General features: G+C 42.2%; 1 protein-coding gene across 21 annotated transcripts in view; it reads right to left on the reverse strand.

Moving 5' to 3' along the window:
- FNBP1 (formin binding protein 1) overlaps positions 1-26601 on the reverse strand; it is a 148378-nt gene that overhangs the window by 80770 nt on the left and 41007 nt on the right. For all 21 annotated transcript variants that reach the window (XM_074973955.1, XM_074973965.1, XM_074973953.1 and 18 more), the window contains exons 3-5: positions 17573-17688; positions 4391-4447; positions 1444-1591 (exon numbers count right to left, since the gene is read on the reverse strand). In XM_074973955.1, the coding sequence (XP_074830056.1) occupies positions 1444-1591; positions 4391-4447; positions 17573-17688 (321 nt within the window). The remainder of the gene's footprint in view (positions 1-1443; positions 1592-4390; positions 4448-17572; positions 17689-26601) is intronic.

A 26601-nucleotide genomic window follows, 5' to 3' on the forward strand; every position in this document is an offset into this window, starting at 1 on the left:
ATCTACTTCACTTTTACTACATATTAATACCAGTCACTTTATTCACAAGAAAAAGATACCAAATCCCACTTCCTTTTGCTACAAAACACCTACAGAAATGTGTTTCATTTGACACATGTTCCAACTGTCTTGCCTGAGTCAGCTGGCGTGGGCCAGCTACGGGTGTCTAACTGCAGTGTAGACATACCCCACGCTATTAATACTGCTCAGGCACAATGGTCTCAGAAGACTGTTTGACATTCTGCAAATTAAAGGCATGCCAAGATATACGATCACTATAGGCAGACTTCTCGTCCTCCTCGGACTGTACTAAGCAGATGATGCTTTTCAGGGCCACAATCAAGCAAAGCACTTTCTGTGGGACTATCTGCAGGTGCTTAAGTGCTTTGATGGATAAGGGGCCCAATTACTCAATAGGGTTGCCAGTTTTGGTTGGACATTTTCCTGGAGGTTTCATCACATGATAATCTTTAATTAAAGACTAATCTTTAATTCCTGAAGACTCCAGGACAATCCTGGAAGGTTGGCAACCCCCACTGAGTACTTTTCAGGATGGACCACTAGTTTGCTAGCTATCTAGAGTTATTGTTTAAAAATGAAATCTTGGGGCCTGATTCTCCCCTGCTTTGCCCCTTGTGTAGACATTTACCTGTGCAAAGTGGGTGCAAACACTGCCATATGGAGAACTATGATCTTGTAGCATTTTTGCCCACTTTGCACAGGGGTGAATATCTACACAAGGGGTAAAACAGGAGAGAACCAGGCCCTAGCTATCTGCTGTTCTAAATTCCAGGCATTGCAGAAGAAAAGCAGCTATGGACACATCCTGTATAAGGACCATGGATGCATAAGCTACTACCTGGAAACTGATACAAGCATATACCTTTGCTAATTTTAGCAGAGTGGGAGTAAATCTGAGTAAAAAAATGGATCCCCCCCCCCAACCCAATCACAAAAATTTGCATAAAACCCCCCTAAACACCTATTTTTTATTAGCTACAATTTTAGACAACGTTTTGTTAACCAGCTCTAGCGTGGTAAGGGATGGTGGTCCAGTCCACCGATCAGAATTCTTTCAGCTAGTCTCTGAGATGAAGCATTTTTGTTTATTGCATGCTAAACGCTATACTACTGTACAAACCATGTTTTTTTGGCTGAAGGTGCCTCAAGCACATTTGGGTTTTATGACAATATTTAGAGAATGTTCTCCTGCAGGTGTTGCTGTCTGATGCTATAATGTTTGATTCAAACAGTTCAGTGGTTCCGCCTGTGCATGTATCCATTTTTCCCCCCATGCTCAGTTCATTAGCAAACCTTGATTGTGTTTAGTAACTTTGTGTTAACCTCCTGTCAAAAGATTTGCTTACCACTGAACTCTACCACCATTAATCATCTGCTTTAAATAGATAATTAATTGTGAACGAGTAAAAACAAATCCATTACCGATTTCCTTTCCTGTTTCAGCTCTTGCACAAAGCGGGTTAACTCTGCAGTGATCTGAGAAGTCATGTTTTCCGAAACGACTTCATGCTGGCCAGCATAGTCATTCATTTCATTCAGTGTGGCTAGGAAGGCTTTGCATGATGTGTACCTGCAAAAGAGAAAAAATACAGAATACTTTTAGTCCATTTGTTTTCAGGAACACACACTCCAAAGGGAATTTGCATTCCTCCCAGCATTCAGTATTACTGCACAAGATGGGATCTTAGCACAAGTTCATTGGCAGGAGTTTACTGAAAGGGAGCCCCATGCCATGCAGTGGCAGTTCTCAGAAAATAACCATGACATAATTATAGTTTTACAGTGGCCTCTCTTATAAATACCAAAAGCATTTGGGCTTTACCAATCTAAAAACCATTCAGAAAATATTTTCTGGCTTCACTAACCATTATGTCCCTGATCCTGCTGTTTGCTGCACTCAGGCATAGCAGCACACCTATTTCAGTGAATTGCCTAAATGATTAACATTTAGTTAATGTGATACATACATACTAGTAAAAGAAAGGAAGAAATACTTTCTAAGCATTATTTAGGTGTGGATCAATCAGAGTTTATCTAAAACCCTTTCAAGATGATGTTCACTTTTTGCAAGGTGTTTGTCCTCAATACTTTGTGAGGTATTTCCCCCCCACCCCGCTCCCGTGTCTCTCTAGCAGCCTCTAGTGATTGCCACAAAAATTTATTTTCCATGGGTGACAGCATCTGTAACACTGCATTCCATGTATTATTAAAAAAGGGAAAAAATAAGCTTCCATGCATCTGGTTAATTTCAGGAAGGCAGATTATATCATTCGCATGCACAGAACTGAGCCAGCAGAGCAGCATTTAATGCCCCCAGCATAGGCAGGAGTGCTGACCAACTGGAGGAGAGAGCAGCTAAGGAGAGTTGCACTTCTAGATACTAGAATTATCCTATTAGTGTTAGATGCTTATTGCAGCTTCCCGTGCTAGGAGCACATAAATGATAGCAGTACTTAAAGGGACAAAGGTAATGGAAAGGGGTAGGAATAAAGGTGAGAGTAATAAGAGGGGGATGTGGGAAGCAAGTGAAGAGAGGCAACAGTGAGTGAGTGAGTGTACACAAACGTAATGGGGAGCAAAAGAAAAGACTGAAAGAGAGGTAGCTATGCAAGGGGGGGAAAAAACAGCAAGGGAGAGAGACCAAAAAAGGTATCGTTATTGGAATCAGCTACACTTATCAGTCCTGGTCAAGCAGCATTGCATCCAGAAAAGCAGATTGCAGAAGCAGTAGGGGAGGGTCATAGCCCTGACTTATAGTTAGAAAACAACCATCCAACCACTAAAACCAAATAATGACACAAGGGACCATATTCTCAGATAGTGTAAATTGGTCTAGCAGCTGTTTTACAACAGCTGAGTATCTGACCCAAAATCTAGATAAACCTAATTATATAAACTATTGAGTCCACAACTGTACTCACTGAAGTCAACTGAAACATTCCCATTGGCTTGAATGGATGCAGAGGCCAGTCTATTTTCAGCTTCCAGTGGAGAAGAGCTAGTCCCTCATTTATACACTCCTCTACAGTTTGAATCTTTAAAACTTGTGTGTAACTGTAAGAATTTGCAGTTAACTACCTTTGAAAATGCTGGGTGCACTGATATAAGTCAAGAAATGTGAAGTTTAGGTCTGACAGCCTGTCCTTTGGGAGATTCCCATTCTAGGATGCTCAGCTTGAAGAATTACTCTTGATCCAATCAATGTCAGAGATCCTTTAAAACATGTATGTGTTCTATCATCATTTGCATACATTTCCTCAATGTCAGCCATTGGAGGAGCTGTTTGGAAACAGCACTGCCTATCTGGCCAGCACCATTCTAGCTGTCCCTGCCACTAGAGATACCATCTGGGTCCCTGGGTCAAGTGGGGACAGTTGGGGCAACACAACAATCTCTGGCAGCACCGAGTCAGGCACCCAGCTCTGCCCCCGGAGATGGAGAATCCAGCCGAGGAAATCCTCCTCCTTTCACCCTCTTCCCCATGAACTGCCCATTCCTCCACTGATGTCATAACTTTACTCTTCATCCATTTAATAAAATGGACTGGACAACATAATAGCTTGGTGCTTATACCGGATTCTGCATTTTTTAAAGCTCTGCGCTAACATTCTGGGACTGATTCTTCCACTGAAATCAAGGGAGTTTAGCTATTGACTTCAAAGGAATGAAGATTAATCCTCAGTTAATAAGGCTGGGATTTTCCAAGGGGCCTAAAAGAAATTAGGCACCCAATGTCCACTGATGTTCGATGGGAGTTGGGTGCTTAAGGACCAAATTTAAACCCCTTTGAGCTTTACTATTAAGCCATAATTAGCAGATAGGCCTTTTGTACAGCTATGTCTACATTTACAGTGGTGCGTAGAGTACACACACTGCACGCCCGGCTAGCATGGGTATAAACAGCAGACAGTGAGGCACGGCTTAGGCAAGCAGAGTACAGACATACCAGACCCTTAAGTTACACACCGTGCTCAGTTCGCTATACGTCCAAGCAGGGCCTCCCCCTGCTACAATGCTATTTTTAGCAGTGTAGTGTCCGGCTGCCTCCACACCTCAGTGAAAGACTCCTGCAGAGGGGAGGCAGTGAGGAAAAGCACCGGCAGTTCCCCCCTGCTGGTGACTTTCCCCACTGCCTCCCCACTGCCCCGGAGCCTTTCACTGCCATGTATAGCTACACATCACAGCGTGGACACAGCCTGCTTTTCACTGTGGCATGTAGCTACGCAGATCCTATCATTGGCTGCAAGTGTAGACAAGGCCTATTTCTAGGACTTCTATATTCTTTTACCACACTTGCTGCTTGATAATTTACTCCCCTCTCTCCACCCACTAAGACATATCCCCACCCATAGATTGATAATGAACATACTTGTATTCTTCCTCTTCTTTGGAGTTCTTTTTGGGTTGATATTTCTTTGAAAGGTTCCTGAAATTAAAAATAAATAAAAATAAATATATAAATAAGTTGTATCTTACAATTACCAGATAGTCTCCACATCCTTCCACACTCTCATCACCCTAGCATTTAGTTGTAATGCTTTGATACATTATTTATTATTTGTATTGCAGTAGTACCCAAAGGCCAGCCCCCCATTGTGCTAGGCACCTCACAAACATATAACAAAGAGACAGTTCCTGGCCTGAAGATTTTACAATCTAAGTGTAAGACTATATACAACAAGTAGATACATCTCTCTCTCTCTCTCTCTACGTGCTTTTTGTTAGCCTAATGTGCAAACACACTCACAAATCCACGGCCACCACGGCTGTAACTACGCTGCACATTCTGAACATCATGATGGCAATAGTGACTGAACTCATACTGTCCTGCTCCATAAGCACATGCCTTGTCTACTTGAGCAAAAGAAAAACCTCCTGCAGCTATTAGCAGCATTAGGCCTATGACCCACACTTGAGCTGTTCCGATTCCATCCAGGAGAGAGCAGCAGTACATATACACATCAGCCAGCCCATTACAGTATGATTTGCTATACCAGACACCACCAGTGGCCCATTAAGTCTAGTAATCCTCCTCAGGCTGTGGCCTCTGCTTAATGCATAGAAGGAAGGTGAAAAAACACTGGCCAGCTGTTGGATGCTGCACAGATGGGGTAAGGGGGAATTCCTTCTTAACCGTTGTGATCATCTGATGCAGTGAGAAACAGGAAACCTGATTACCCCATTTTATCACATATAATTCTACACATTATTATTGGTCATCAAATTATCCACTCCCTTGTAAAATCCTACTAATGTTATTTGACTGCTCGTGCCAGGGACAGAGAAGCCACAGGTAACAGGGTTCAGCAGTTCTCTTCTAGAAACCAGGCATTACAAATCCCTAGCCAATGGCAAATCTAGAGTTTAACATACTGTATGCCAGCCACTCACTCAGTGGAGCTCATTAGTGCTGACAGCTTCAGAGTTATAATGTTCTCCTTCTCACAGGAATATTTGTCCCCTACTCTCAGTCTGGCACAGCTCAGAGTATCTTTTGAAAATGCAGACTAGATAGGATGATAAATAAACCTGCCATGGTGATTGTTTCAGGGCTTCAATGCAGAACAGTAGGCAACGTACTGAAATCAAACAAAGTTCAGTTTACAGAGGAACCTGCCATTTTGTACTGTCACATGTCAGTTTCACAACACTAAGCAATCATGGTTCCCACAATAAACACCTCTCTATTCCTCACTTTCCGTGTTTATTTCCTTATTTGCTAACGGTCTGCATTTCCCATTTCCTCTTTTGCAAAGACAACTTTATTATTTACCCAAAGCAAACACTCTTCCATCAAACTGTTTTTACTTCTCCATTTTCTTTTCTTCTTTACACTTTAACTGAAGGATAGAGTGGAGATGCAGCTAAGGAAACCAGTCAAAACCTATTCAACATCTGTAAATTTATACTTTTCAAAATATGAGGGGGAAAAAAACACCAAAAAACTCCCCCAGGAAGAAAAGTCTAGAGCAACATTTTATCATCCATACCTAAAAGGTCACTTGATGAAGGATACTAAAGGCTTGTCTACACTTACTGGGGGATTGACGCGTGGCAATCGATGCATCGGCAGTCGATTTAGTGGGTCTAGTGAAGACCCACTAAATCGACCACAGATCGCTCTCCTGTCGACATTGTGTAGTGTGGACCCCACAGTAGGTAGATCTAAGTACGTCAACTTCAGCTACGTTATTCATGCAACTAAAGTTCCATAACTTAGATCGATCTCTCCCCTTAGTGTAGACAAGGCCTAAGAGTGCCCAGAGTACAGTACCGAAACTGGATGAGACACCTTTATTAACAGCAAATCGACTAACTCCTACACAATGGGCCAAACTGTGGGCCATGACACATCATCGTTTTAAGCAGAAATCCCTACTGACTTCAATGGTATGTTCTTCTTAAAACCTGATGGTGTGATAAGGCCCCTTGACTTCAGTAGGTTTGCACTGGTAAAACTAAGAGCAGAATTTGGCCCACTTTATCTCAGTTTTCTTATCTGTTCTGTAACTCTTACATGAGCACAGCGGCTATCAAAGTCAGCAGGGCAAATTCTGCTCTCACGTACATCCTGTCAACCCAGTAAAGACACTGGGGTTATTGACTAAATGAGAGAAGAGTTTGGCCCAGAGTGCTCTGTGTCTGCAAGAACAGCAGGTCTGGGCTAAACGTTCATTTTTTCCCATATTCCCATTCTTTATTTCCTTGCACCCCGCCCTCCCCCCTTCAGACAGAGATCACATCAGCAGTTGCCTCTCTACAGCTGGTTTCAAAGGGCTGCTCCTTGGATGGATGGCTAATCCAGGTCCTCTTTTCCCTCGGGGACTTAGTGCATCACATGTGTGACATTGCCCGACTCCCAGTGAAGGTAACAGGAGTTGTGCCAGAGTAAAAACTGCATCAGGACCTCAGGAGGTGTTCGTGCTCTATACTGTGTCCTGCTCTTCTTTAAACCATACACCCCCACATAACTTCCTTGCCAAATTTTCCTCTCCAAGGTTCCATATCTGACTGACACATTAGCTTTTGCCTTGTCACTGGCAGCAAGATAATGTAGACATATTTATGGCATTGTGTATTAACTAAAGGACACAAATGCAGGAAACATCAAGGTCAGTTGACTAACAGCAACTTCTATACCTTAATGATAAAACACAACCACAGCAAATATAGGTGACAAGATTATTGATCTGACTATGGCAGATTTTCTAAAGAAGGCCTGTCCTGAATTCAGGAATAATTGCAGAGGGGGATTCATAGGGTGAATATCCTTCACGGTGCTAGTTAGTATTATGACATTTAATAGTGTCACATGCAATGTTCAAGTGTCCCCATGGGAAAAGGAGTGAGAGAAAGAGAGAGGCATCATGACCTAGTAAGTGAGCATAGACAATTCCTATGCTGGAGTACCCGGACTTTCCATATTCTAATCCAAGCTCTATCACTGGAGCTCATCGCTATGGGGCCATGGACAATTCCGTTAACATCTCTCTGCCTCTGTTGCCCCAACTGTAAAATGGCCATAATAATATTTTCCAGCTTCATATGGTTGTTGTACGCCATTTTATAACCATTAACACACAAGTAGTATTGGCCAAGTCTTTGCCCTTGGGGCTAAAGGTGCTGCATTCATTGTGCCAGCCAGAATTCCTCCTGAGGACTCCCAGAGTGCATGCACTGGGACAGTAGCTCCGCCACACTTTCAAAAGGTGCAGCCTGCTCCCTGCTCCATGCCAGCTCTACCTGCCAGGGGAGTGGTGAACCTGCCCTCATTCCACCTCTCCCATTCCCTTTTGGCCACCTAACATACATGGAGAACTAGGAGGGAGTAGGGACTGTGCTTCCACATGTGGTTCTGGCCACACCCTGTGCAAGGATGCAAAATGACAGATGGAGAATCTTATGTTCCTCACCACTTGCACAAACACACTGAGGCCAGCCAGAATCCACCTCATTATTAGCATCTCTATTCCCTCCTATGCCTCTTCCAAATAAAGGATGCTCCAGAACAGCAAACTCCTCCCTTGTTAGCCTACACATTAAACATGGCAGTTTAAACCAAAGCATTTTACTGCTGCAGGAATTCGGGAAGCAGTTATGCATGTCCAAGGTACATAGTGCCATTGGGATCCTGTGCGGAATGCCTGCTCTCTGGTTTCTCAGTATGGCTTAATTTCTTCATTCATGGGGCAACAAATGAGGGGGAATAAGAAAAATGCACACAAAAGATTAAATACTCTACTAACACATTTTCACCCGAAGAAAAAGTGCACCATCTCCTAGCTTTTCAAACACCATGTTGCCTAATTAAACCTGATGTGTCCAGTTGTCATCCCTGTGTGAGCCTCTGACTGTGCAGAATCACCTTAAAGCACTATGAAAAGCACCAAGCAGAGCACGTTTTCACATGCAAGGATTAGAAGGTGTATGACAAGGATTAGCAGTTGGATTAAACAAACATGTTTCATTGTTTATCACATATTGTGTCAGCTGGTTTTTTTGTTTGTTTTGTTTTACTAAGAAAAAACTAAAAGTTGGGAACAGTAACCACAGCTCTAATATAGTCAGCGGGAAATGTTTTCTCGTGTAAGGCTTGATCCTTCAAGGTACTGAAGCATACTAGCCTGATGCTGTAGGCAACGTGCCTAAAGTTAAGCATGTGACCAACCCTGCTGAAATCAATGGGATTATTCACATGTTTAAAGTTAGGCATCTGCTTCAACATAGTGCTGGATCAGGGCCAAGAGCGTTCAGTACTTTGCATGACAAGCCCTATAGTATTTGCTCTATAGAAATTCATTTTGCAGTAGGGTGCGAAGCTTTCCTTGACTTGGTAGTACCAATTAATTCTCAAATTTTCATGGTGTTTGAAATGCTCTTTCATACCTATCTTTCTTAGAGCTATCTATACATCTTTGCAGGAAACTAAGCTAGTATCTGTGGTATCTGAGAACCTTGGCCCTTCTGAGCTCATCCTCTATTAAATAAAATCAGATTTGTGTATGTGTGTGTGTGGAATACCCTTTGAACCTCCAGATCAAACCACTAAACATGTCAAGACCCAAATAAGGGTAAAAACACAGTGCAAGAACTACTGATGTTGGATCAGTTTATTTTAGCATTTTTTCCCTAAAGTCTTGGTTTAATGATTCAATATTTATGATATAAATAACTTGTAATCATATAAGTTAGAGAACCATCAGTTTGAGCAAGATGTGAATTTGGGTCTAAAATCAGGAACAGTTAGAAGTAAATCACAGAGTGTGAAATTTTCCCCTGTGCAGAGCACTTATGCATCCCTTAAGTGGGACTTAAACAATGCACAGACCTTGCGCTGTTCATTTGTATTCCTGCTCAAATAAATTTGTTAGTCTCGAAGGTGCCACAAGTACTCCTTTTCTTTTTGTGAATACAGACTAACACGGCTGCTACTCTGAAACCTGTCATTATGCAAGGCACTGAATTTAGCCGTATGGAGTGGAAATCTATCAACTTCATGAAAAAACTCATACAGATACAGACAGACATCATCTTCCTTTCCAAATGCAAACAGATGGACATCGTACCAAAAGGACTGAAGGTAAAAAATCCATTACAATCTACACACCACACAGACTATGCTGACAGCTTGTGCCACAAGCTCTCAAAGAAACTGTGGAACCACCTGATCAACATCCTCTACAGCAAACAGGGAAAGATTGAGAATGAGCTCTCAAAACTGGATACTCTCATAAAAAAACAACCTTCCACACAAACTGCCTCGTGGCTGGACTTTACAAAAACTAGACAAGCCATTTACAACATACACTTTGCTTCTCTACAAAAGAAAAAGGACACTAAACTATCTAAACTACTATATGCCACAAGAGGCCACAACAGTGGTTCCCTTAACCCACCCAGCAATATTGTGGTTCTATCCAACTATACTCTCAGCCCAGCAGAAGAATCTGTCCTATCTCGGGGCCTCTCCTTCTGCCCCTCCACCCCCACGAACAGGATACAGTTCTGTGGTGACCTAGAATCCTATTTTCGACGTCTCTGACTCAAGGAATATTTCCAACACACCTTTGAACAACATACTAACCCACAGAGACCTTGCTACCAAGACTACAAAAAGAAGAATTCTGGGTGGACTCCTCCTGAAAGTTGAAACAACAGACTGGACTTCTACATAGAGTGCTTCCGCTGATGTGCACGGGCTGAAATTGTGGAAAAGCAGCATCACTTGCCCCATAACCTCAGCCGTGCAGAACACAATGCCATCCACAGCCTCAGAAACAACTCTGACATCATAATCAAAAAGGCTGACAAAGAAGGTGCTGTCGTCATCATGAATAGGTTGGAATATGAACAAGAGGCTGCTAGGCAGCTCTCCAACACCACTTTCTACAAGCCATTACCCTCTGATCCCACTGAGGGTTAGCAAAAGGAACTACAGCATTTGCTCAAGAAACTCCCTGAAAAAGCACAAGAACAAATCCGCACAGACACACCCCTGGAACCCTGACCTGGGGTATTCTATCTGCTACCCAAGATCCATAAACCTGGAAATCCTGGACACCCCATCATCTCAGGCATTGGCACCCTGACAGCAGGATTGTCTGGATATGTAGACTCCCTCCTCAGGCCCCACGCTACCAGCACTCCCAGCTATCTTCGAGACACCACTGATTTCCTGAGGAAACTACAATCCATTGGTGATCTTCCGGAAAACACCATCCTGGCCACTATGGATGTAGAAGCCCTCTACACCAATATTCCATACAAAGATGGACTACAAGCCGTCAGGAACACTATCCCCGATAATGTCACGGCAAACCTGGTGGCTGAATTTTGTGATTTTGTCCTCACCTGTAACTATTTCACATTTGGGGACAATGTATACGTTCAAATCAGCGGCACTGCTATGGGCACCCGCATGGCCCCACAGTATGCCAACATTTTTATGGCTGACTTAGAACAAGGCTTCCTCAGCTCTCGTCCCCTAACGCCCCTACTCTACTTGTGCTACGTTGATGACATCTTCATCATCTGGACCCATGGAAAAGAAGCCCTTGAGGAATTCCACCATGATTTCAACAATTTCCATCCCACCATCAACCTCAGCCTGGACCAGTCCACACAAGAGATCCACTTCCTGGACACTACAGTGCTAATAAGCAATGGTCACATAAACACCACCCTATACTGGAAACCTACTGACCGCTATTCCTACTGACATGCCTCCAGTTTTCATCCAGACCACACCATCATGTGCCAACAATGCCCCTCTGCCATGTACATTGGTCAAACTGGACAGTCTCTACGTAAAAGAATAAATGGACACAAATCAGACGTCAAGAATTATAACATTCAAAAACCAGTCGAAGAACACTTCAATCTCTCTGGTCACTCGATTACAGACCTAAAAGTTGCAATTCTTCAACAAAAAAACTTCAAAAACAGACTCCAACGAGAGACTGCTGAATTGGAATTAATTTGCAAACTGGATACAATTAACTTAGGCTTGAATAGAGACTGGGAGTGGATGGGTCATTACACAAAGTAAAACTATTTCCCCATGTTTATTCTCACCCGCCCACCCCCCACTGTTCCTCAGACCTTCTTGTCAACTTCTGGAAATGGCCCACCTTGATTATCACTACAAAAGGTGCCCCACCCCCTACCCCACTCTCCTGCTGGTAATAGCTCACCTTAAGTGATCACTCTGGTTACAGTGTGTATGGTAACACCCATTGTTTCATGTTCTCTATGTATATAAATCTCCCTACTGTATTTTCCACTGAATGCATCCGATGAAGTGAGCTGTAGCTCACGAAAGCTTATGCTCAAATAAATTTATTAGTCTCTAAGGTGCCACAAGTACTCCTTTTCTTTTTGCAAATACAGACTAACACGGCTGCTACTCTGAAACCCCAGATAGAATCTACATCAAGGCTACACAACTTCCTGTGGATGGCCCATCAAGGACACTCAGCTCTCACAATGGGCCATTGAAGAAACTCATCCAGTCCAGATGGCTCTTCCTGAAAATGCTTCAGACAGACAATGAGGGGCCAATGGCCGCCCCCTGTGAGTCAGCAAACCATGTAAAGACATATGATATGCTCATGTCACCCTGGAATCCATCTTGGGTCAGTAACCGATGAAGTGAGCTGTAGCTCATGAAAGCTTATGCTCAAATAAATTTGTTAGTCTTTAAGGTGCTACAAGTACTCCTTTTCTTTTTCCACAAACAGGGGCTGTGAACTTCCATGCATATAGGGTTGCCAGGTGTACAGTTTTCGACTGGAACGCCCGGTCGAAAATGGACCCTGGCGGCTGGGCCATTAAAAGTCCGGTGGGCGGTGCTGTGGGGCTAAGGCCAGCTAGTGCCTACCTGTCCTGGCACCGCGCTGCACCCCGGAAGCAGCCAGCAGGTCCGGCTCCTAGACGGGGAGTTCACGGGGCTCCACGCACTACCCCTGCACCAAGCACTTGCACCACACTCCTATTCATAGAATCATAGACTTTAAGGTCAGAAGGGACCATTATGATCGTCTAGTCTAACCTCCTGCACAACACAGGCCAAGGAATCGGACCCACCAACTCCTGTAACAAGCCCCTAACTTATGTCTGAGCTATTGAAGTCCTCAAATCGTGGTTTAAAGACTTCAAGGTGCAGAGAATCCTCCAGCAAGTGACCCGTGCCCCATGCTGCAGAGGAAGGTGAAAAACCCTCAGGGCGTCTTCCAATCTGCCCTGGAGGATAATTCCTTCCCGACCCCAAATATGGCGATCAGCTAAACCCTGAGCATGTGGGCAAGACTCACCAGCCACACACCCAGGTAAGAATTCTCTGTAGTAACTCAGATCCCACCCCATCTAACATCCCATCACAGGCCATTGGGCCTATTTACCATGAATAGTTAAAGATCAATTAATTGCCAAAATTAGGCTATCCCATCATAACATCTCCTCCATAAACTTATCGAGCTTAGTCTTGAAGCCAGATATGTCTTTTGCCCCCACTGTTTCCCTTGGAAGGCTGTTCCAGAACTTCACTCCTCTGATGGTTAGAAACCATCATCTAATTTCAAGTCTAAACTTCCTGATGGCCAGTTTATATCCATTTGTTCTTGTGCCACATTGGTACTGAGCTTAAATAATTCTTCTCCCTCTCCAGTATTTATCCCTCTGATATATTTATAGATAGCAATCACATCTCCTCTCAGCCTTCTTTTGGTTAGGCTAAACAAGCCAAGCGCCTTGAGTCTCCTGTCATAAGACAGGTTGTCCATTCCTCAGATCATCCTAGCAACCCTTCTCTGTACCTTTTCCAGTTTGAATTCATCCTTCTTAAACATGGGAGACCAGACCTGCACACAATATTCCAGATGAGGTCTCACCAGTGCCTTGTATAACGGTACTAACACCTCCTTATCTCTACTGGAAATACCTCGCCTGATGCATCCCAAGACCGCATTAGCTTTTTTCACGGCCATATCCCATTGGTGGCTCATTGTTATCCTGTGATCAACCAATAGTCCGAGGTCCTTCTCCTCCTCTGTTACTCCAAGTGATGCGTCCCCAGTTTATAACAGAAATTCTTGTTATTAATCCCTAAACGCATGTCCTTGCACTTTTCACTATTAAATTTCATCCTCTTACCATTACTCCAGTTTACAAGATCATCCAGATCTTCCTGTATGATATCCCGGTCCTTCTCTGTATTGGCCCTACCTCCCAACTTTGTGTCACCCGCAAACTTTATTAGCACATTCCCGCTTTTTGTGCCAAGGTCAGTAATAAAAAGATTAAATAAGATGGCCAATGGGACCTGGGGGGCGATGCCTGCGGGTGAGTGCAGAGCGTGGAGCCTCCTGGTCCCTCCACTTAGGAGTTGGACCTGCTGGCCGCTTCCAGGGTGCAGCGCGGTGCCAAGACAGGCAGGGAGCCTGCGTTAGGCCCGCTGCCCGGGAGCTTCCCGAGGTGAGCCCACACCCCAACCCCCTGCCCAGCACTGAGCCCCCCCAAACCCAGAGCCCCTTCCTGCACCCCAAACCCCTCATCCCTGGCCCCAACCCAGAGTCCGTACCCCCTTCTGCATCCCAACCCCCTGCCTCAACCCCTCGGCTTCACCCCCAGCCTGGAGCCCCCCCCTGCACTCCAAACCCCAGCCCCAGCCCCACCCCAGAGCCCACACCCCCAGCTCAGAGCCCTCACCCCCTGCCTCGACCAGCAGCCCCCTCCCACATTCCGAATCCCTTGGCCCCAGCCTGCACCCCAAACCCCTCATCCCTGGTCCCACCCCAGAGCCCGTACCCTGAGCGGGAGCCCTCTCCCTTTCCTGCACCCCAACTCCCTTCCCCAGCCTGGAGCCCCCTCCCACATTCTGAACTTCTCGTTTCTGGCCCCACCCTGGAGCCTGAATCCCCAGTTAGAGCCCTCACCCCCTCCTGCACCCCAACCCCCTGCCTGAGCCCAATGAAAGTGAGTGAGGGTGGGGGAACGCAAGCCACCAAGGGAGGGGGAACGCAGTGAGCGGGGGCTGGGCCGGGCCTGGCCTCGGGGAAAGGGTAGGGTTAGGGTGTTCGGTTTTGTGCAATTAGAAAGTTGGCAACCCTACATGCACATGGCAGAGGATATAAAAAGGCACCTGAGACATCTCCATTTTGTCTTCATTTCCTGCTTCATTTCTCTGGACTGAATTTCTAACAAGGAAGCTTTGATAAAAGGACTGATAACCCCCAATCTGTTTGGGTGATTCCACAAACTTTTGCAAGTTAGCAGTTTATTCCATTACTGCTGTGATCCTGATCTAAGAACAATGAAAATCATTTGTATGTTTTATATGATCCTTTAACCATTCCTCTTCTTTCTTTTTTTAAATATTATTAAACCGTTAGTTTTAGTTACTAAAGGATTGGCATCAGCATGATTATTGGGTAAGATCGGAGTTATATATTCACCTGGCTAAGAGACTGATCCCTTGGGATTGGAAGGACCCTGTATCTGATTAAACTGGTTTTCAGAAACCACTCATCATCAAGTCCAGCGGCTCTGCAGTGAGCCAAGGGATGGAATGCCTAAGGATACTGCATTTTTGACTTCTTGTTAACCAGCGTGGTGATACAGAAGTTCACTTTTGTTACTGGCTTGGTATACTCTAATGATAGAATAACCACTAGTTTGGGGTGAGTCTGCCCTATTTCTTGGCAGTCTTTCCTGAATTTGGCACTCTCAGCAGTGTCATTATTTAAAATTTAAACTATGTTTTAAATATAAATACAGGTTTATTTAAAAAAAAAAAACTATTTAAAACTAAATTTCAAGTTATGACAACCCATGTTAAGGCCTAAACTTATTATATCAAAATTTTAAAATTAAATAAAAAAAAAAACAACACAAAACATTAAGCAGTACATATTTGCTGCAAAGTTTTAAAGAAAATCAAACCACTGAAGTCTTGTGGAAGTCACTGGCTAAGTATCTGGGACCAGAGTTTGCAGAAGTGTTAAACCAGCCTTTGACAGCAGTAACCTCTTCTGCAAGGGCAGAGTGAATATTTTCTTCATTTCAATTTATTCAACTAGTTCAGTTCAATTAATAGTTCATTCAAAGTTATGGAACCTTCTGAGAGTTGAAAAAGCAGGGAAGCTTGTTTTCCTCTTTCAATCTATGAAGAAAAGCTAAGTGTGAGAGGATGAGATCCATCAATTCTAAAATGTTGAAGGACATTATTACTAAAAACAACCAGTTCAATTCACTAACTATAGATAATACTTCCTTTGTTTAATGTCAGTTTTCAGTTTTCAATGCAAAACATTTTTGATCAATTTTTTTCTTATGTATCCAGCACATTTAAAGTAGTTTTAATATAATAAAAAAAAATTGTAAATGGTGCTTTTGTGCATTTTTAATTCATTGGAATTTCCATTCAAATGCAGCTTGACACAAATCACAGATACAACATTAATCATCTAGAAAATAAGCAATGCATCATTCACCATTTTCTAACATAAAAAAAGTAAGAATGTAAATCAAATAAATGTAAGTTAAGCTATATAACTGCTTAAATAAATGTGTATAGACATAGTGTATCCTCCTGGTTGGCAAAAAGAAACACCAAATTTAGTGTAAAGATTACATTTATTTGCAAATCAACCTATTTTAAGGGTTACCAATTAATGAGAATCAGCCTTTCTTTAGGAAAATAACTGAAATATATAAATGCAACACAATTAAAAACTGGTTATTTAAATTGCTTTGATTTAAATTAGTTTGTCCTTGGGGAAACAGTACATTCTTCTTCAGCAGTCAGTAAGTACATGATGGGCTTTATCCAGACACCAGCTCATTATACAATTAAAGGTCCTTGTATATGGCAAGTCACACAGATATGAAAGGTCATTTTTTCTCAAGCACAGGTATTTTGCAAAAACACCACAAATCTCCCAAGCTTTTTATGGGTATTACGCCTTAGTATTAGAGATAGGCCAGAACCTCATACTTGAATCCCTTTGAATTTTGGGGAGCAGGGAAGAGTCTGGATCTAAATCTCCAGGTTCACTGCAGATTGTAAACAGGTAGGATCTTATTTTCTGGTTCCAGTTCAGATACTTCCACTTATTCACCTAGGAGGGCTGTTCTCATGAGATTTTGACCAATAAACTGGAAGTTCTCATGAAATTCCACCATTCAAGCTGCATTCACAATTTTGCTGCCCTTTTAGGCTTAAACTTCACGTGGACTGCTAAGGAGATTTTCAAGCAATTAAATTCAAATCAATGCCTTGATTCAGCCTCAAGGCTGAACTCTCACCCCGTACACCCTTTCCTTAGCCTCTCTTTACTATCATGTACAAAGTTCCATGAACCGCCTTGCACTCAGTCCACAAACCATGAGTAAACTAGAGAGGCTACTCTGTCACATACACAACACATTTACTTTGAGGAGGAATTTGCTCTAACGGTTTCCAAATGTGTGAAATTAACTTGAACTTTATTTTCTACTGTTTAAGCAACCCATTCTGCCTGCTAAACAGGATTTTTATAAGCCAAGCAAATGGAGATCTAAGGAAAGAGGAAAGTAAAGTAGATACAGTAGAACCTCAGTGTTACGAACGGACTGGTCAACTACACACATCATTTGGAACTGGACATATGCAATCAGGCAGCAGCGGAGACCAAAAAAAAGAGCAAATACGGTACAGTACTGTGTTAAATGTAAACTAGTAAAAAACTAAAGTTTAAAAAAAGATTTGACAAAATTAGGAAACTTTCTGTGCTGTTTCATTTAAATTAAGATGGTTAAAAGCAGCATTTTTCTTCTGCGTAGTAAAGTTTCAAAGCTGTATTAAGTCAACGTTCAGTTATAAACTTTTGAAAGAACAACCATAACATTTTGTTCAGAGTTACGAACAACCTATTCCCAAGGCGTTTGTAACGCTGGGGTTCTACTGTATGCACATAGAAGCTAATACGTGCCATTCAAAAACACTTTATTATCGCATGGCTAACTGCACCCCCACATTACTCATGTCCTTCTGAAATGAAGATGATCAACTTACCTAAGTTGTTTTGCATAGCTGATTTCAATTTCCGTTCTCTCTTTTACAAACTTGATGTATTTTTCCAGAACATCAATTCCCCATTGTGTGTGTTTTTCTAAATTGTCAAACTGGTCCTGCAGTGAAACAAATAGATAGTTTAGTCTCGTTGAGTTTGGAGATAACTTAAAAAAACAACAATCCCCAAAAGGACACACCACTGCAGAGAAAGTATTGCTAATATTTTCCACGATTACAGTCAGGCATTTTTTTTGTAGAACAGGTTTTTATCAGCCTAACCACATTCAGTTCGAGAGAGGCCAAGACAGTAACTCTCAAGTGCTGCTTTACATAACATCCTCATTTCCGAAAGTTGGGCTTGTCATGTGACAGTTTCTAAGCATCAAGTAATGCTTCAACAGAAGTGTACGGAGTTGTACCTTTAGGATTGCATTAATCTTATCACTACAGATAACTGCTAAAAGACCCACAAATTCAGAGATGCACTCTTAATTAACACCTCAACTGTTTTTCACAGGTTGATAACACATCAGAGGTATCATCTGAAGCGTTGTGGAGCCATTCCTCAAGATTTTCCTTTCAATAGTTGGCACTTACGGAACATCTTTCTACAGAACAGAGCTGACTTCCCATATGTTTAGTTATATTTACTTATAAAATAGAAAGCACACAAACAACTGATATGCCAAAAAAATGAGTTTAGCTCCATTTACAGTAATCCTTCTTGTAAATCAACATTTACATACAGATGCTATTTTCATCTTTAAATATTGCTGCCCCCAAAATGACTCATGTTTTCAATAAGTCTTCTGCACCAAAAAGCATTCCATACGTCAGTTTGGAGTATCCCAGATGCCAAGAGATTAGACAACAGTACATTCAGATTAATTACCAAATCATAATACGAGTTCTTTCTAGGGTCTAAAGAGCTAATGCAAAAAAGTCTTAGCTTTTCAAATTCTAGCTCTCATTACGTTGTCACTATTTAATTTCATTACACGAACACAGTACACAAGCCTAAGCTTCAGAGATCTAGCCTTCTGAAAATTATGATTTACAACACAAAACCTAACACAGGCCTCATTTCTTCCAGTATATCAGAATGCAGGTGATGATAGGATGAGCATCTCAATTATGTTCCTGGCTGAGAGGTAGGGTGCGATAGAGCCAGCTTGCCAAAAATGGAATAGGTAGGGAAAGAGAGCATAAATGGGAAAAAATAAAAATTAAATCCTTAGTACCTTCCTGGTAAAGTCCTTACTAGTCTGCGACAGGTAACATTTTAGCAGTTCGTGTCTATATAACAACTTGAAAAATGCATCTTACAGATATGACTTTGTTGCATATTTACCTTGCCAGAAGTGCAATACGAACCCATTATTTATCTACCTTGTCTTGCTTACAAGGTCTGCAATTCCCTACATCTTAGTTTCATGTCTTATGAAAGCTATATACATAAATAGGTTTGAGGTCAGATCCTCGGCTAGCATGAACTGATGTTGCTCCACTGAAGTCTATGAAGCTATGCTAATTTACAACAGCTGAAGGTCTGGCACTGTGTGACTTTCGGTTTGTAAAATCATCAGCTAACATCAGTAAAACAGACTGGAAAAAAAAAAAAAACCACCCCACTTCCTTTGATTAGTAGAATATGGAAACAGACAGCACTCCCACAAAGTCTACTGCAGAGCACTAATAAGTTGCTTCTAAGCAGACTACATTTGGTGCAGTGTAACATATGTCAATCAAAATATAAATTCTCTTGACATAAGTACAGATCTCTCTAGCGTATAGTAAGTCAGTCTTGCATAACGGAAGCTGCTAAACTGCTTGCTAATCTTATTGCTCCATTCTTGGCTGGGCCCCCTGACAGAGAGATTTGAATCAGGTCAAAAAAGGGCAATATACAGAATTTTATAAAGTAGCTTGTTAATATACAATACAGGAGCTATCTATTCTTATGCTTAGGTCTTGTCTAATTGCGAAGTTGCACTGGCTTAACTTCAGGTGCAATTTTAAACTGATTTAGTTAAACTAGAGCAATAGGTTTTTCATGGAGGCTTATTTCAGTTTAGTTAAGTTAATTAGGAACAGATTTTAACTAAGTTGAAATAAGGTATACTCAAACCAAAATAAGCCACCCTTAAACCAAAATACCAGTATTTACACTGTGGTTGGAGAGGTGGAAGTTACCTGAATTGGTGCAAATTTGTCTGTAGACAACCCAGGGATTTCCCTAGACACCGCCCCCCCAAAATTTCCCCAATCTCCCACCCCCCCAGTTACATGCAGTGTTGCCAATTTAGTCGTTGGTTGGAAATTTGAATTGAAACATTAGCACGCACTTTAAAAGCATATACAGTGAGCTCCAGCCTATCGCCCTGGGACCTCTGGGCTTGTCACATCAGCTATGAAAGTAACAAATTTGCTTGAGCCCCGGCACCTCTTTCATTACAAATTAAGCACTGGTCACCCTCAACTGAACTGCACTCCCTAAGCAGGAGGTTTGGATGCCAGATCCTAGTGAAGAGAGAGAGAGAGAGAGAGAGAGAGAGAGAGAAGGTGGGGCACACGTGTTTTGCTTGGTGGTGTGGGCTCTGCCTAAGTCACAGGCACTATTTGACCTGCCCCTCTCTCCTGCTTAGAGAGAGAGAGACGATTAGGCTTCATGAGTGAGCACTAGAGCTGAAATCACTGATAATCAGGTCTAAGTGCTTAGACCAGCTGTGAGACAGAGTTTCTGTGGAAGAGACAGCCCAGCCTGCACTAGTAGTGAGGTTCCCCCACTGACAGCTGGGTGGACCCTCAAGAGACTGACTCACAGAGGTCACAGTGGCAGGTAGCAGCAGAAGATGACAGTGCAGGGCCATTGGGGACAGAGTGGTAGAGTGAATGGTGGCACGACAGACAATGGCGGCCAGAGCATTGAACTATGTTTTAGTGACTTCACTCCAGAATAGATTTGTGACTGGGAAACTTATATTAATATATGTTTCCTACTAGGCCAAGATTTTTGAAATGCATTATTTGCCAAGGTCATTATCTCACATCATCGCTATCTCAAGAGGTCATTATCTTGGGGAGTTTCTGTACTAAACTTTATTATATTTTTTTATGTAAGAACAGCTATATTGCGTCAGACCAATGGTCCATCTATCTCAGTATCCTGTCTTCCGACAGTGACTATTCCAGGTGCTTTAGAGGGAATGAACAGAACATGGAATCACTGAGTGATCCATCCCGTCTTCTACTTCCAGCTTCTGGGGAACAGAGGCTAGGGACACTCAGAGCATGGTGTTGCATCCCTGCCCATCCTGGCTCATAGTCATTGATGGACCTAACCTCCATGAACTTACGTAGTTCTTTTTTGAACCCTGTTACAATTTTGGCCTTCACAACATCCCTGGCAAAAAGTTCCACGGGTTGACTGTCCATTGTGTGAAGAAATACTTCATTTTGTTTGTTTTAAACTTGCTGCCTATTAATTTCATTCAGTGACCCCTAGTTCTTGTGTTAAGTGAAGGGGCAAATAACACTGCCTTATTCATTTTCTCCACACCAGTCAAGATTTTATAAATCTCTATCATATCCCCTCTTAGTTGTCTCTTTTCCAAGCTGAAAAGTCCCAGTCTTTTTCCCATTCATGTTCTTTTTAATAACAACAAGGAGTCTGTTGGCAGATTATTTTTTATGCTTATGCCCAAATAAATCTGTTAGTCTTTAAGGTGCCATCAGACTCCTTGTTGTTTTTTTGGATACAGACTAACACGGCTATCCCCTGATACTAGTATTTTTAATCTCTCCTCTTATGGAATCTGTTCCATACCCCTAATAATTTTTGTTGCCCTTCTCTGTACCTTTTCCAATTCCAATATATCTTTTTTGAGATGGGGTGACCAGACCTGCAAGCAGAATTCAAGATGTGGGCATAACATGGATTTATATAGTAAAAAGTGGAGGAGCTTGGTTTGCCAGACTGATCAGCTAAGCCAATACTAACAGCCTACATGAAAAGGCTGCAAAACACCATGCCTCCGGACTGCATCAACATGCAGAAAGCCTTATAAGCCAGCCACTGTCAAAGCCAATTTTAGAAGAACTTAATGAGGCTGTTGAGAATGCTGGAAACACAACTCAGTTTACGTGAACCAACATGGCTGTTGCACCATACTTTCTATTTAAACAAAAGATACCACACACTACAAACTGGAGGCCAACGTTAAGTGCATTGTCATTTGTTAATCCTGAAGTCGGACACTGGTTTCAAACAAGACTGGCAAATGCTCACTATCTTTCTGAAAAAATTCAGCTGACTCTCTAGAAGTATGCGGTGCAACCGTGAAAGACTCAGCAGTTGAAAAAATGAAGAACTCTCTCACCATATTCAAAATATGTGCATACATGGCTGATGAATGCAAATAGGTATCAAGTATTAAGTCATTGCGTATGTGATCTTGATGTCCGTGGTAGGCCAGCAGATGCATTCTAGATGTTCAGGTTATAGAAGACACATCGGCTGCATCTGTGACATGTTAGAAGAGTTAAATGCTTGTAAATTGAACCCCAAACAGATGGCTCCTTGTACATTTGATTGAGCTACAAACTTCTCTTGAAGACATAGTGGAGTACAAGCTTTGCTCAGAGAAAAGTATAACCCTAATCTCTCCTATACACACTGCAGAGGCCATCTACTCCAGCTAGCGCTAGTACAAGCTCCAGAATCTCCAGAAGACATTAAAAAGCCATAAATTTAATGGCTTTTTTATACTCTTTTTTCCAGCAAGAGTCCAAAAGGACCTAACGTCTCGGAAAAAAATAGAAGATACACTGGAATTGAAGTTCAAATTAGTCCAACCTGGGAAAACCTGCTGGCTTTCTCAAGAGCGATTCTTGGCTGTTGTCTTAAAATTACTGCAACCGTTATTACTGGCTTTGGAAAGTATCCACCAAGATAGGACAGATCTAAGTAGTGAGGCTGATGGACTACTTTTGTTACTAAGTTCAGAGAAGACTATAGCCATTCTATCTCTTGTAAGTCTACTGTTGAAACCACTTGGGTCATAAAACAATGTCATCCAGGCATTTGCTACAACAGTAGTAGATCTTTGTCCAGCAATAGAAGCTACTCTTGGATCAGTCAGAGATATCCACTGAAAATATACTGGAAGAAGCAAAGACTTCAGGTCAGAAGTTGACTAATGAAGGTACTTATATTGACTCCTTAAATGAAGAGGACAAGAAGTGTTTGTAAAGCCAGATGAAAAAGTACACAGACTTGATTCTTACAAATCTACAATAGTGATTTCTGGATTCTACTCAAACTCTACATAGCTTTTACAGATGCCTCTCTTATAAAACACCTACAGTTCAGTGGAGTGAAGCACTACCAGCAACGGGGCTGCCATGTGACCAGGACAGAACAGAAAATTTTGAACACAGAGTAGAATATCATAAGACAAACAAATGAAGATTTAACTTCAACTTCTTTATCATTGCTAGTGGCTCGACCAGATCTTTGTGCTATGTCTCCTGGGATGAGAGAACTAGGAATTCATCTCTTGCTACTCCCACTCACAGTTACAGTTGAGCGTTCTTTTTCCTCACTGAATAGAATTTTGTGTTCTGAAAGAAGTCGCCTTCTGCCTGATCATGGGCATATCACAAAGGACTGGAAGTAACAGACACACAAGAAGACACCAAAGAGTGCAAAATTACAACAAGAAAACAAGAAGGAGGAAGATGTACTGCTTCATAGTAGGCTTGACTAGCCAACTTTAATTTTTGTGATGATTTTAAAACACGAATTAAATCTAATAAAATGGTTGTGAAACATTCTTCAGTTTTTACTATGGTAAAACCATACAGCCCATCTTCACCCTCATGGTCTCAACCCTCATCGGCCCTCAGCCCCCCTGAATATTCCGACACTCTCATAATTTCAATTCCTGGGGAAAACACTGAGACAACCCCTTATTTAGGGAGGTTTCAAATCTAGAGACAATACAAAGAGATGGCATGGACAGAACAACAGACCTCTCCATTCCCCAGAGGCAATTCAGGTCAGAAAGAGCAGGGGTGTAATTTCAACACAAAGAGACACCTTTTGCTCACACTTGGAACCATATAACCTCTACCAAAGTCAATGGGATTGCGCAGGTGTACCAGAGAGCAGATCTTGGCTTATTGTTTGTCTTTTAAGGTTTTTGGCAAAAAGCACTGCGAGCTACCACACTCCATTCTGTTCTATGAGATAGACCATTACTAAATAAATCTAAATAGTATGTCTCAGAGGCAGCCAGTCACCCATATATTTACATTCAGTCCCCTCAAACTTTTTGGAGAATTTCAAGCAGGGAGAGCCTCTTTCCAATCCCTTTTTATGCAAGTCACAGCACTCTCATTGGGTATATTATATTAACAGCAAAGCTTAACATTTAACCGTACCCCTTGTACCCTTTTCAAAGAGGAGGAATCCACCCCTCTCCTCCTAGGCACATTTCAAGGAGATATTACCTTTGAAAAATGCAAAACGTGCTGAACGCACTCAAACATACAGCGAGTTCACCTTCGGAAGGTGATCTCCTTTCTCTCTTTGTAGCCTGATCAATTTGTTTAACACCCCATTTTTAGAATACCAAAGAGATCAGAATATGAAAAACCTGATGATAATTCCTTGAGGCCGAATGAGCCTGGTCTGTTGTCCCGTAAGTTAGTCTGCTCTGCTGTTTGACTTTGAGTGGTCTGCCCAGGTCTACTTTAGGAAAAGAGAACTCCATGGTGTACAGCACAAAGGAGGGGCTGAAATGCTGCAGTGCAGGCAGGTGTCTGAAAGTAAAAGAGACTAGAGTTGTTAAGAAAATACTAACTTTATAAATGGAAAGGAAGCGGAGATAATGGTCAGTGGCTGGCGTTGTGACCAACAGGAACAAACAGCTGCAAGAACTGAGCTCCACGAACAAGAATGAAGACAAGATGAACTCTGACTGCTTACTGCAGCCTTTGGGCTAGTCTACACTGGTACTGCTAAAGTGCTGCCGTGGCAGCACTTTAACATGGCTAGCATGGTTGCAGTGCAGCGCTGGGAGAGCTCTCCCAGCACTCTAAAAAAAAGCCACCTCCACGAGAGGTGTAGCTCCCAGCGCTGAGAGCACGGCTCCCAGCACTGGGGCACTGTCTATACTGGCACTTTACAGCACTGAAACTTGCTGCGCTCAGGGTGGTGTTTTTTCACACCCCGAGCGAGAAAGTTGCAGCACTGTAAATTGCCAGTGTAGACAAGCCCTTAGTTACAGATAAGAATTGCAGCCCCCTTGATGTCACTCAAAAGTATTAGGGGTTCCAACTGCAATTGTAATAAAGAGGCATAATCCTGGGCGCAATCCCTTCATACCATGGGCATCTGTGCCACTTTCAGTTGTGTGTTTGTTTGTTTGTTTTCCTTCAGGAGGCAGAAAAATATCAAGGTTAAGGGAAGATAGGCCCAATTGTGCTGCCAGCAACAGAGACGAATGAGGTCTTGAAGGACAAGTGGTACAGTGAGAGGGCTCTAAAAACCTATTCATGCTCATTGTCCCATCTGTCTATTCAACAAGCTTAGGGTAGGAAGTGGCTCTCACTTAAGACTGATGAGGCGCGGAAGCAGAAAAGAACTTTTAGCATAGGGAATTTATTTGATCACAAATTACAGTTTATAAAAATGTGTAATCCTTAAAGCTGTGGTGTTTGCAATGGCCCTAAAAGAATTAAGTTGGAAAGGGCAGATTTCAGAAGCTGTTGGCAACAGTGTCTTACCCTCAATCAGCCAATGAACGTTTGTTAGTGGTTTTCAACCTGTGGTCCGCAGATCCCTGGGGGTCTGCAGGCTATGTCTAAGATTTTCAAAGGGATCTGCACCTCCATTCAAATTTTTTTTAGGGGTTCACAAGTGAAAACAGGTTGAAAACCACTGATTTAGAATTTCTAATGTGAGGTTTCATTAGTGAAGTGTGTTGTCACTACTTAGAATCTGAAAAGTTAGCCAAGATGGTACCTTTCTCTATCGCCGAGACATTTCCGCATTGCTCTCTACTATATGTTTTGTACTGCTTCGCTCAGTCTTGTTTTAAAATATCCCCAGTAATAGAGCTTCCATTACTCTACTTAGGAGAGCATTCCACATGCTAGCAGACCTCAGTTAAAGGCCTTCTGGAGAGCTTTGAGGGAGGAGTTCTTTGAAAGACCACTACTTTCCTATCATACATTTCACTTACTTTTTTTTTTTTTAAATTAAATTTGGTCATCATTTTCTAACTTTCTTCCAGACTCTTAAATACTATTGCTCCAAACAGAACAGTAGCCATCAAGATGATAACGCTAGCAGTTAATTAACAATTACAGTAAAACAGTAAACTTTAAGCACCTATACTGCTGTCTACCTTGTGCACTTTGAAATGTTAAGGATGGAGATTTTTAAATGCACAAAGAGTAGTTAGTGAAAAAGTCTCACTGAAAGCCAATGAAAGCTGGATGCCTAATTCTCATTTGCGTTTTTGAAAATCTTCCCACTCCCTGCCAGAAATGGTGTTAAGAAGAAAGTCTTTCACATTACCTGTACAAATGTAGAGGACCACCATTAGGAAAAAAGGTCACCTCCCCACTTGTTTCTTTGCAATGAAAAGAACACAAACTTGTTTTTCAATAGCATGATCCACTTTCTCTCCCCTGAATCAGAAATTGCTGTACACAGAGAAGCATTTTTCAGCTGGACAGTGCATTGATGAGGATACCTATATTACACCATCTCCAACCACCATCTGCATGTGTTTTTGTACACCTTTTTGTGCTCTGGTCTGAGATCACAAATTTCCCCTCATTCAGATCTCTCCTTCAGACCCACTTCTTCCATGCTGCCCACAAGAAGAGAGAGTCAAAAAATAGCTTAAAAGAAAAAGATAACACTTTTCACTGAATGAACAGGATGTGCACATGCCTAAATTCAGTAACGACCTATTACTACTACTGCAACCTTTGTCCTCACTCATCCCATTCCA

The sequence above is a fragment of the Natator depressus genome, chromosome 16 (genome assembly GCF_965152275.1).
Source record: "Natator depressus isolate rNatDep1 chromosome 16, rNatDep2.hap1, whole genome shotgun sequence".
Lineage (NCBI taxonomy): Eukaryota > Metazoa > Chordata > Testudines > Cheloniidae > Natator > Natator depressus.